Raw genomic sequence first — 11,239 nt, 5'->3', positions numbered from 1 at the left:
AGAAGGTAAAGCCTTGTGTAGATTTATCACCATCTCTCTTTATTTTCGAAATATAGATAAAAATTATAGATATAGTTATAAAAAAATAAAATAAATATATATATATATATATAAATATCTATTATAGATTTATTAGGAAGAGATTCGAACATGACTTGGTGGCTACAACCATTAAGGCTTGCTTCATAAGAATTCTATAGGTAAAGGATTAGAACATGACTCGGTGGCTACAACCATTAAGGCTTGCTTCACAAATAATCTTAGGATACAGGTCAAAAAGAAGTGAACATGATTTGGTGGCTACAACCATTAAAGCTTGATTCAAAGAAGCCTGTCCAATCTTGGTCAAAGATCTTGCAATATAAGCAGATTTTGACTGAGAGAGAGAATTAGTAGAGAGAGAGGATAATAACTATTGTTTACATGCAGGTCCAGATACTTGTTTGAGCATCTTGTGATCGATACCCCCAAGGTAAAGCCTACACTTTATTTATGTAAGAATTGAGGTTGGTAGAGAGGATTGTCAGACATGATTTGCTAAGTTGTTGCCTAGATGAACTTGGTTGCTAGACTAGGATATGGTATAGTGTGCTTCTCACACTATGACTGTTTAAGGTGTTGATTCTAAGTTTAAAATTATGTGAGTCTCTACTATTTTCAAACCTCTTTCAGAGAGACTACCTGTTTGTTTTGCTTGAGGACAAGCAAAAGGGTAAGTCTGGGGGAGTTGATAGACCATGGATTTGACCCACTTTTACCAATGGTTTATAAGTGTTTTAACTACTAATTATTATATTATACAGTCTATTTAGAATAATTATAGGATCATGAGTGATTTAGAGGAAAGTGATGATTTTGGAGTATTTAGGATATATTTGGAGTAAGCACCTGAGATGACAATCGAGCTCCAACATCGGTCGACATTGAAGAGGAATAATCGATCGATGCTCACATCTTGATATCGATCGACAGCGAAGGGCGCAGAAAGCCCATTTGGTCTCAGCTGACTTAGAGCCAAAGACCAATTTACAAGATTACCCCTGACGAGTTTTAACCTAATTATATAAGTTTTGCCAACATGTTAGAGGCAAAGTGTGCTTTCTTGTTTACTGATTTTACAGCAAAGGTTTTCTAGGATTTTTAGTAGATTGGAGAGAAGATCCAAAGAGATTTATGATTGAAACTCCATTGATATCTCTCTATTTATCTATGAAGTTTTTATATCTTATTCCTGTTATGAATTGCTTTGCCATGTCTGAGTAGTTCTCCTGTTATATTTTAGGGTTTAAATATGTTATGAGGAATTAGCCCCAACTATAGATTGCTAAGTTGTGATATTCATTATTAGGATTTTTATTAATGCATGTTTCTAGATTAGCTACCTAGAACTTTCCCTAGGAGTTGTAGACATAAGCGACAGCCTGCATCTCACTCTGAATCCATCCTAACTGAGCTAAAATTGCTAGAGTAAGCGAGACCTGATCTAGGAAGCTTAGTGAGCATATTCAATCCGCGCATTAACGCTTTACCAAGAGCGTCGATCGATATTCCTATCGAATAATCGATCGACGTTTCAACAAGTGTATCGATCGATATTCCTATAGAATAATTGATCGATACTGGTCAATAGACAAACCTAGAAAGCGAAAGCCTAAGGGTTTTTTATTAAGTGTTGAGCTCTATAATACCATGCATACAACTTATTTTGCATCTGTAAGATTATAATCCTGATTTCCTGAATAAAAACCCTAAATCTAGCTATTTCCATTTAAGTACCAAAACCTCAATCAATCATTCGAGCAATTACTTGCTCACAAACTTGCAACTTTACATTTAAATCATTAAACAACCTAGCTTAACTAATTTGATTAGATTTATTAGGTTCCCTAGCTCTCTGTGGATTCGATCCCTAAGTACTACAATTGAACATCTTATTTGACAGAGTAATTAACTCATTAGGGTAATTTGAGTGATATCAAGAGGTTCATCACGAAGGTATTTTCGACACCCCTCTTTAAAAACAACGATCATCCTTGGCCGATTGTGCTAGTAGCCTTTTGGTTCAATATCTATTTCAAAATACATCCGTTGGGTGTAATAATAAAACATGTTTCCAGTTGGGTCTTATCCTGATAAAAACTAAGGCAACAGTATGAAAGATTACCACCCAATTGCGTGTTATATCCTATATAAAGAGCATTGCAAAAATCATGGCAGATCATTAAAATCCTTGCACATATTTAACTGATCCCAAAAATGCAAAGGTAACTTGGTCAAAGAAATCTGAAGTATACATTGGACCTTCAAATGTTTGGACTTCACCACTTTGAATTTGTGAATTGGTGAATTTAATATTGAGAAAAAATTGGACAGCTTTTATCGGCCGATTAATGATACAAGTTGTGCAATGACGAAAGCAATCATCAGAAGCGCCCCAGGACGTTCAACGAACGACCAGCTCCTTGACCTCGTGACGAAGATGAGCGCTTGACTGATGATACTAACTTGAAGGTACACAGCACCCATTAGCTCATCATTGTTGTCCCTGATTGACTTCACACCAAACTTGTCTTGCATATCAATGATGAATTTTAGTTTCCTAAGGCAATATTTATCTACATAATCCCTCAAGCATCTTTACACAAAAGATGAAAAGAAAATGAGCTGATGAGAAAAAGTTGGTCTTGTGAATCGTCCAGAAGAAAACAACATTCATAACGGCTTGGTAACCTCCCAGCACAATTCCGGTGGCGAAAATTTCTTTGAGCTTCCAGCTATCAGGTGTGGGAGATGGCTTGACTCTATCCTTTGAGATTGTCATGATGGTACCTAAAAGATAGTAACAATCAATACCATAAGATATAAGATAATGCACATAAAGTATTAGGAGTCTATATAGTAAAGTAAAAGCCATTTTCTCACCGTCATTAAGAATGCCAATAATCAAAACCATGAACGCTGAGAAGACAAATTCCCATATCAGAGCAATAAGCATGAAACCAAACTGCACAAAGTATATCACAATATAATCAGTACACAAAAGAAAGATCATGGTAATAAGAGATAGATATCTAAATGAAGTGTCTACTTACAACAATACAGATTGTGATTGACACTGCATAAATCTGTCATAAGCAAGAAAAAGATATTATATATTGGTGCAAACAAACACAAATAGTGGGCATAATGTAAGAAAAAAACTAAGAGAATGCGCACGGTGTAGTTCTTCATTCTCTGGAAGATAGCTCTGCTAGTGAGCACTACACAGATGATAACACTCAATCCAGGTTCAGTGAGAACAATATCTGAAGCACCACGAGCAGCATCTGTAGCATCGGCCACATCAATACCAATGTCAGCTTTCTTCAATGCAGGAGCATCGTTGACACCATCACCAGTCATTCCAACAATGTGTTTCCTCTCTTGCAGCTTTTCACAATTTCATATTTGTGCTCTGGAATCATAAGATAAGAAGCTTGGATCAATATAACAAAGCCTTTTCGAATGAACATATGGTGAGGTTTAAGAAGCAAGTTATAACCTGGAAAGACCCCAGCAAACCCATCAACCTTCTCGATCAACTCCTCAACAGGAATGGATGCAATGTTGGAGTCCTTGTCAGTACCAAGAAGAGCCGCAGATGGATACATGTTGGTTCCCATTCCAAGCCTGCGACCGGTTTCCTTACCTAGCAAGTTGGTCACCTGGAAACGTATTAGAGCGCAAGTTAGGAAAAACATCTACGTAGCCATCGATTTCCTGATATAGAAAATGATGAATAAGTTTAGTTACCGGTGATCATCTTAACGTTAACACCAAGATTCAAAGCCCTACGAATGGTTTCGGCACTGTCGTGTCTTGGAGGGTCAATAAGAGTAAATGGAGAAACGAAGTGGAGGATGTATTGATTGATTGTGGATCAGATCGTGAAATGAAAATGAAGAAGAGGAAGAGCAAAGGGCAATGTCGAATCCCTCCACTTTCAGATCGTGAAAGGTGAAACGAAGAAGGCTAAGAGCAAACGGAATGGGTTTCCTGGGCCATTGACATCAATATTTGGGCTAAAAAAAACGAAGCCGGACATTACTAAAGTCGTGCTGACGTGTCAAAAATGACTCTTCTGATTGGACGATTTTTCTATCCTACGTGAACAGCCTAGCTGAGGCTTATATCCCCTTTTATTAGTTGTTTGATAATGTATGTGTATTTTGACACTGACAGAAACGATGTCGTTTCAGCGTAAGTAGAGAAGACGGCAAACGCGAACGTGTTTACGACTACGTAAACCGTAAACGCTTCTCCGTCCGACGGTGACGAAACCAAAGGAAAAAAAAAAACAACTCAATCCATCTCTCTCTCTCTCTCTCTCTCTTCGAACGCATCGTCGGAAGAATTTCGCTTCCGAACGTTTCGCTCGTCTGATTTATCTCCGGGCACAATCTTCTTTTTTTTGAGCCGAGTAAGGATTCGAATCTGGGGAAAACTGAATCTGGGAATCTCAATCCCCAGAAATGGCGGGGATCCTGAATAAATTGCGGAATCTGGATGCTTATCCAAAGATCAATGAGGATTTTTACAGCCGTACGTTATCCGGCGGCGTTATCACCCTCGTCTCCTCCGTTGTTATGTTCCTTCTCTTCTTCTCCGAGCTACGTACGTGAGATCTGAATTGCTTGATATTTCTACCTAGTTGAGTTTCGGTTTTGAGTTTCTGTTTGTTTGTTTAGGATTATATCTTCATAGCGTTACCGAGACGAAGCTCGTGGTGGATACTTCTAGAGGAGAGACGTTACGCATCAATGTAATCTTGTTTTTTTTTTTCTTAAGGAATGTTTTTTTTTTTCAGATAGATCTCTCAAATGTGCTCTTTGATATGGCAGTTTGATATGACTTTTCCTGCTCTAGCATGTTCCATTCTAAGTGTTGATGCTATGGATATTAGTGGAGAGCTGCATCTTGACGTGGTATGTGACATTTTCTTGTATATATGCTTGTCAATTTTGTGGCTAATCTGGTTTTTTTTTTTTTCCCTTTGGATAAACAGAAACACGATGTCATTAAGAGAAGACTAGATTCTCATGGTAACATTATAGAATCAAGACAGGACGGTATAGGCGCTGCAAAGGTTTGTTTTTCTTTAGTGTAATTTGAAGCATGCGCTTGTCATATGTTCTCTGGGATTTTTTAGTCATCACACTAGGATAAAAGCATTAGCTGAAAGCAGTCTTTTTGGGGAGCTTGTAAAGTTTCTTACTTTTTTGTGATTGTGCAGATTGAGAAGCCACTGCAGAAACATGGTGGTAGGCTGGAACATAATGAGACTTACTGTGGTTCTTGCTATGGTGCTGAAGCGGTAATTTTGCTATTCTTCTCTCTCTTTTCTGTCATGTTCATATTCTGATTACCCTTGTTGTTTAGTGATAGTGAAGAGATCATAGTCGATCAGACAAACACAGATGTTATAGTGGCTTTCCTCTATCGTTCAGCTTTCATATGTTGTTTTTTTCTTGTAGGAAGAGCATGACTGCTGCAATTCATGTGAGGATGTTCGTGAAGCATATAGAAAAAAAGGGTGGGGTGTTACAAATCCAGATTTGATTGATCAGGTGAATTGCTGAGAGATATGTTGCTCACCTCTTAAATTCCTGGCAACTGTGTGTTTTCATCACGTATTTGCATGTGTGTGTTTTTTTTCATTTCATTTTTTCTTCATCTTTCTCTATGTTGGAGCCTCAGTGGTTTGTGTACGGTCCGTTTATTTGGTATTCTGTGGGTTTATTGTTTCTAATTGCGAGCTTAGATCTGTTTCGCTTGTCTGTTTATGATCAGTGTAAACGAGAAGGTTTCTTACAAAGAGTAAAGGATGAAGAAGGTGAAGGATGTAATATCTATGGGTTCTTGGAGGTGAATAAAGTGGCGGGAAACTTCCACTTTGCTCCCGGGAAAAGCTTTCATCAGGCGGGCGTTCACGTTCATGATCTTCTTGCTTTTCAGAAAGACAGTTTTAACGTAAGAAATCACTTGTCCTACTGGTTTCATTTCGTTTTTATAATTCAATCGATGCGTCCTAATAATCTATTCAAACTCCGTTTCAGATAAGTCACAAGATCAATCGACTGACTTTTGGGGACTACTTTCCTGGTGTCGTGAACCCTCTTGACAAGTAATGACAATTGTGGTCTAATTCTGTCACACACACGGTTTATATTTTCATGTTCTTTAAGCTACTTGACGTTTGCAGAGTCCAGTGGAGTCAAGACACACCCAATGCTATGTACCAATATTTTATCAAGGTTTGTTCTGCGACAACCAGCTGAAGTATGTCTTTAAAAGTACCTTTGTTTAATCTACTCTGCTTCGTCTGCTTTGAAAAGGTTGTACCAACAGTATACACAGATATCAGTGGACACACAATTCAATCAAATCAGGTGAGCGCGAGGCTCTTTAACTGTTCAATTATAATCTATTTATTGTCATCCTTTTTATGATATTAACTTAAAGTAAAATGGCACAGTTCTCAGTGACCGAACATGTTAAGAGCTCAGAAGCAGGTCAACTGCAATCCTTACCAGGAGTTTTCTTCTTCTATGATCTCTCTCCAATCAAGGTTAGTGTGTGTGTTTCGAAGTGGGAAAAATAGAAGAAATATTTAGAGTTCTAATCTAAAATTTGTTGAATTGCCAGGTAACCTTCACAGAGGAGCATATATCGTTCTTGCACTTCTTGACTAATGTCTGTGCCATAGTTGGAGGTGATGTATCTATTACCTATATAGCCCCATACGAACTCTCTTTGTTGCCTGCTTTGCCTGTTCTGCATTAAAAATTCAAAACATGGCAGGTGTTTTCACGGTGTCTGGGATAATAGATGCGTTTATATATCATGGTCAAAAAGCAATCAAGAAGAAGATAGAAATCGGTAAATTTAGCTGATGCTTTTAATCATGTTGTGGTTTCACTTTTTGTTCAAATGGGGTTGGTCTCTCTTATTCGTTTTGCGACGTTAATCTATTCATTTGAGGCTTAATGAAAGTTGAACAATAGAATATTCACCCTAATGAACTCAAATCAAATCAACTTCTCTCAGCCAATTTATTTGTTGATAAAATATATACCACGCGGAGAGGGTTTAAAGTTTTCACTTGCCGGACTTTCTGTTGCTGTAAATGATCGAATGCCACTAATCATTGGACTGTGTAGAATGTTTTCTCTACTTCAGTCTTCTAAGACCATCTACATTGGTTTAGTATATTCAGCACCTTAATATTCACTTTTTAACACTCCACATCACTTGTTAATATTCACATTATTTAAGTTACTACAAAGTTCAAACAAGCATGAAAAATCTTTTCTGGTGAAGATAATTCTTGAAAAATCTTCGTTTTACTGTCTCACAAGCGAGCGATGCAGAAAATTTATCTAGTCTAGTTAATGTATCATAACTTCATAAGTGATTCGGTTTCTATCATGCTACCAAAATACTGAAAACGGGACTGGGCAATACCCATTCAGTCACTTTCTTCTTTCTGTTTTTTTTTTATAACACTGAAAATAACCTTACAACGCTAGCTGAGCTCGATATTGTCTCATAACCACAACACTGAGAGGAAACAAAAAGAAACAAATAACAGAAGGAAAGAAGTTAAAAAGATGTCAGTAGACACCGGAGAGGGTAAGAGAAACATAAGATCTAGGGAGGATCTTTCTTTGGTGATAGGTTTCACCCCTTACCTTAGTTGGATTGAGCTTCCAAAGATAACAAATGGTGCAGCCAAACCGGTGCATTGTGAGCAATGTATGACTGATGACGTCTATCACGCGTAACGCTCACTGCAATGGCATTTGCAGCCTCGTTTCGTTTTGGTAATGAATAGTCAAGACTCCATATCTCGATCCTAGTGAGCTGGATATTGATCATCCCCACAATACTTCTGAACCCTGGACATTGAGCTTGGTTACAGAGAACCTCCCGTATCTGTTCAGAGGACGCTTCGAAGATAACCTTTCTTTGGTGAGTGTTTTTCATGCATTTCACAGCCCAGTGTAGTGCCCAAAGATCCGCTTCAGTCTTGGATCTCATGAAGGAATATGACCTTCGGCTGTGCATGATTGTTCTACCTTTATCATCACGTAAGATCCATGAAGCCCCACTCGGTTGCCTCCAACTTATCCATGATGAGCCTATATTGCACTTCAGATATCCCCCGTTGGCTTTATCCATCCTATAGGCGTTTACTCCCCCTCTTCATGGAGGCCACCAGAGTTCTCAGTAAGGTTCAGGGTGTTCTGCCAAGAGTACGCTTCCTCGAAAGCTTTGGCAGCAATGGTGTGAGCCGATAGAGATTTATTTTCAAACGCCAAAGCGTTCCTCGCCTTCCATAGCTCCCAAACTAACCATGGGAAAACATTCCGCGAAGTGGGTTCCCCTGCCTTTGAGTCTGAGACTTTTAAGAGGTGAACAAAGTTTAAGAACACCGAATTCCTTGAGAAGCCCGAAGTTGGAAAAGGCACGTTAGCTAGTTCCCAACACACCCAAACAGTACATGGCAAATGCTTTCATCTGCTTGATTACAACAGATACACGTAGTGTCCATCTGAATACCACGAGTGATCAAGCGTTCTTTTACCGCTAGAGCACCAGAAAGAGCTCTCCAAATGAAGTGTTTGATTTTTGGTGGTGCTTTGATTTTCCAGATATTCCTCCAAAGTTGCCTCTCAATAAGAGGTAAGGCTCTAGTCTGTGGATGTTCGAAATCGACTAAAGCTTCCAACAACTTATAACAACTCTGAGTAGGGTAATCACCTCTCTTAGTAAAGCCCCACCGTATTGAATCCTCCTGATTCACGCATGGTCTTATCATCATTATCCTCTCGACATCCTCTGGTGTAAAAGTCTGAAACAGCAAGTTCAGGTTCCACATGCTTGTACCTTGAATGAGTAAGTCGGACACGTTGAGAGCCAGATTCGTAGTGATGTTTTCCTTGTACATAGGTGGTCTTGGGATTATATCAATGATCCATTTTTCACCCCACACATTAGAGCTAGTTCCATTGCCTATTTTCCTAACCAGACCTTGTGTTAGAAGCTCTCTACCATGCATAATGCTCCTCCAAGCAAAGGGGGGTCGTGAGCCTATACCACAGTCTAAGAAAGTCCCTCTTTTCAAATATTTCCCTTTGAGTACTCTTGAAACTAGCGAGTTAGGGTTGCTCCAGATTCTCCATGCCTGTTTACCTAAGAGCGTTTGGTTGAATCTTCCAATATCATGAAAGCCAAGCCCTCCTTGCTCTTTAGGTTTACTCAACAATAGCACTTGTGATCCTTGCACAGAGGTCTTTAGGGAGCTTAAATACCGACATAGCATACACATGTAAGGCCAAAGAAACAGATTTCAGCAATACCTCTTTTGCACCTAGAGATAGCGTCTTTGAGTACCATCCTTGGAGCCTACCTTCAAGCTTTTCTTTTATAGAGTTGAGAAGGTCTTTTGTGGAGCGCTGGAAACATTCCTGTAGTCCCAAATACGTACCTTCACAACCTTCTCTATCTATGCCCAAAGCCAGTTTGATGTCAGCTTTAGTTTGATCTTCGATTCTACTCCCGAAGATAATCAATGACTTTGTTTGATTAATAAGCTGGCCTGAAGCGTCTCCATATAGCTTCAAACATCTGGTTATTTCTTCACTCTCAATGACAGAAGCATCACACATTAACAGGCTGTCGTCTGCGAACAACAAATGATGAACTGGAGGGCTTGTCGCTGCAAGTTTGACGCCATGAAGTTTGCCTTTAGCTTCGGAAACATTCAGTACATGCACAAGGGCTTATGCACACATTATAAATAAGAAAGGGGATAGAGGATCGATCCCCTTGCCTTATCCCTCTCTCGGGTTTGATAAAAAACCATGTGATCTACCATTGAGCAATATAGAGAAAGAGACTGTGCTTATGCAAGACATCGTCCAACTGATCCATCTTCTATCGAATCCCATCTTCTCAAGTAATACCTCAAGGAAATTCCATTCAACACGGTCGTAGGCTTTAGACATGTCCGTTTTGACAGCCATACTTCGACATCCGATCGTGTCATTTGTTCTCAAACGATGCACGAGCTCATGCACTATGATCACATTGTTATGCGCTATGATCACATCTTCTCGATCGAGTTCATTCTGCAGTCCCTCTATCTGCGTTTTGGAGTTCCAGTCACTAGCCTTTTTGAGTTTAGCTAGCTCTGTCCTACAACGCACAATGCGCTCCAGTACCGTTAGATTCGGGGAGTCATTCTCAGCCTCCCATCCCCGAACTATGGCTTCCTCTACACCTCTCTTTCCATACATCCGTTTGTCAAAGTAAAAACGTCCTCTCTTCAAGCTCTCTGGTTCCAGAGCAAACTCTATTCTTAGAGGGCGATGATCTGATGACCACGTTCTCATATATTCTGTTGAAGATTGAGGAAAGAGACGGAACCATTCATCATTGCCAAAGCTACAATCCAGGCGACACTGTATCCAAACGTGGTCCCTCTTTCCAGACCATGACAAGGTATTACCCGTGGATCTCATCTCCCTGATTTTACAAGCTTCAGCCATATTTCAGAAGTCCTAAAAAGTGGGTCATTCCCTTGTTACACCACCTAACTTCTCATCATTGTGCATCATCAATACCATTAAAAGAGGATCATTTCCAAATTATGCCCTTAATAAAAATTGGATTTTTCTCAAAAATACCCTTATTTCTTACAAGGAATTAATAAAATTCATTAATGGCATTTAAGTCTTTTGGTTTTGGTCCTACAGATACACCTAAATTGATTTATAAATAATGGGCCTATATTTTTTTTTTCTCAAACGGCTGTTCTATTACTCAAGCTTGAGGTGGCCTACAATTCCTTATGGAAGGATCTCGCTATCTTAGCTAATGAATCAGACGATACATTTTCCTGGAGAGGTACAAAGACAATCGAGAACTCCGTGAATCTTGCTTTCATCTTCATAAACTCCTCCAGCTCAGTAGAAAAGCTCGGCCATGCTCCACTATAATGGGCCTATATATATAAACGATATGCTAACTTTAAATATAATATAAATATTCTAAGTATAAATATATTATGAACAATAAATAAATTAACAAACACTATTATTTTCATAAATCTATGTATCAATATTCAAAATAGATAATTCGAATATTATGCAGATTTTCAATACAAACCAAAACTCTATATCCTACACCATATATC

At 38.8% G+C, this 11,239-nt stretch overlaps 2 protein-coding genes and 1 long non-coding RNA gene across 3 annotated transcripts; 1 reads left to right on the top strand and 2 right to left on the bottom strand.

Moving 5' to 3' along the window:
• Window positions 1-3,099: 3,099 nt before the first annotated feature.
• LOC106412690 lies at window positions 3,100-4,014 on the bottom strand. Its single transcript, XR_007327481.1, has 3 exons — window positions 3,542-4,014; window positions 3,217-3,454; window positions 3,100-3,125 (listed from the first exon to the last, which is right to left on the bottom strand). It is a non-coding gene; the product is annotated as an uncharacterized LOC106412690 (long non-coding RNA).
• Window positions 4,015-4,230: 216 nt separating this feature from the next.
• LOC106415813 (endoplasmic reticulum-Golgi intermediate compartment protein 3-like) lies at window positions 4,231-7,090 on the top strand. The gene is made up of 13 exons (XM_013856612.3): window positions 4,231-4,653; window positions 4,728-4,801; window positions 4,881-4,964; window positions 5,045-5,125; window positions 5,273-5,353; window positions 5,514-5,606; window positions 5,830-6,009; window positions 6,096-6,163; window positions 6,242-6,293; window positions 6,375-6,428; window positions 6,515-6,607; window positions 6,685-6,751; window positions 6,841-7,090. Exons 1-13 carry the CDS (start codon window positions 4,512-4,514, stop codon window positions 6,930-6,932), a joined length of 1,161 nt encoding a protein of 386 aa, XP_013712066.1. The 5' UTR covers window positions 4,231-4,511; the 3' UTR covers window positions 6,933-7,090.
• Window positions 7,091-8,231: 1,141 nt separating this feature from the next.
• Window positions 8,232-10,592, bottom strand: LOC106412689. The gene is made up of 4 exons (XM_013853598.1): window positions 9,905-10,592; window positions 9,402-9,793; window positions 8,581-9,334; window positions 8,232-8,515 (listed from the first exon to the last, which is right to left on the bottom strand). Exons 1-4 carry the CDS (start codon window positions 10,590-10,592, stop codon window positions 8,232-8,234), a joined length of 2,118 nt encoding a protein of 705 aa, XP_013709052.1.
• Window positions 10,593-11,239: the final 647 nt, after the last annotated feature.

Source organism: Brassica napus, chromosome C8, assembly GCF_020379485.1.
Source record: "Brassica napus cultivar Da-Ae chromosome C8, Da-Ae, whole genome shotgun sequence".
NCBI classification, from domain to species: Eukaryota; Viridiplantae; Streptophyta; class Magnoliopsida; order Brassicales; family Brassicaceae; genus Brassica; species Brassica napus.
This window is presented reverse-complemented; position numbering and strand designations above follow the sequence as displayed.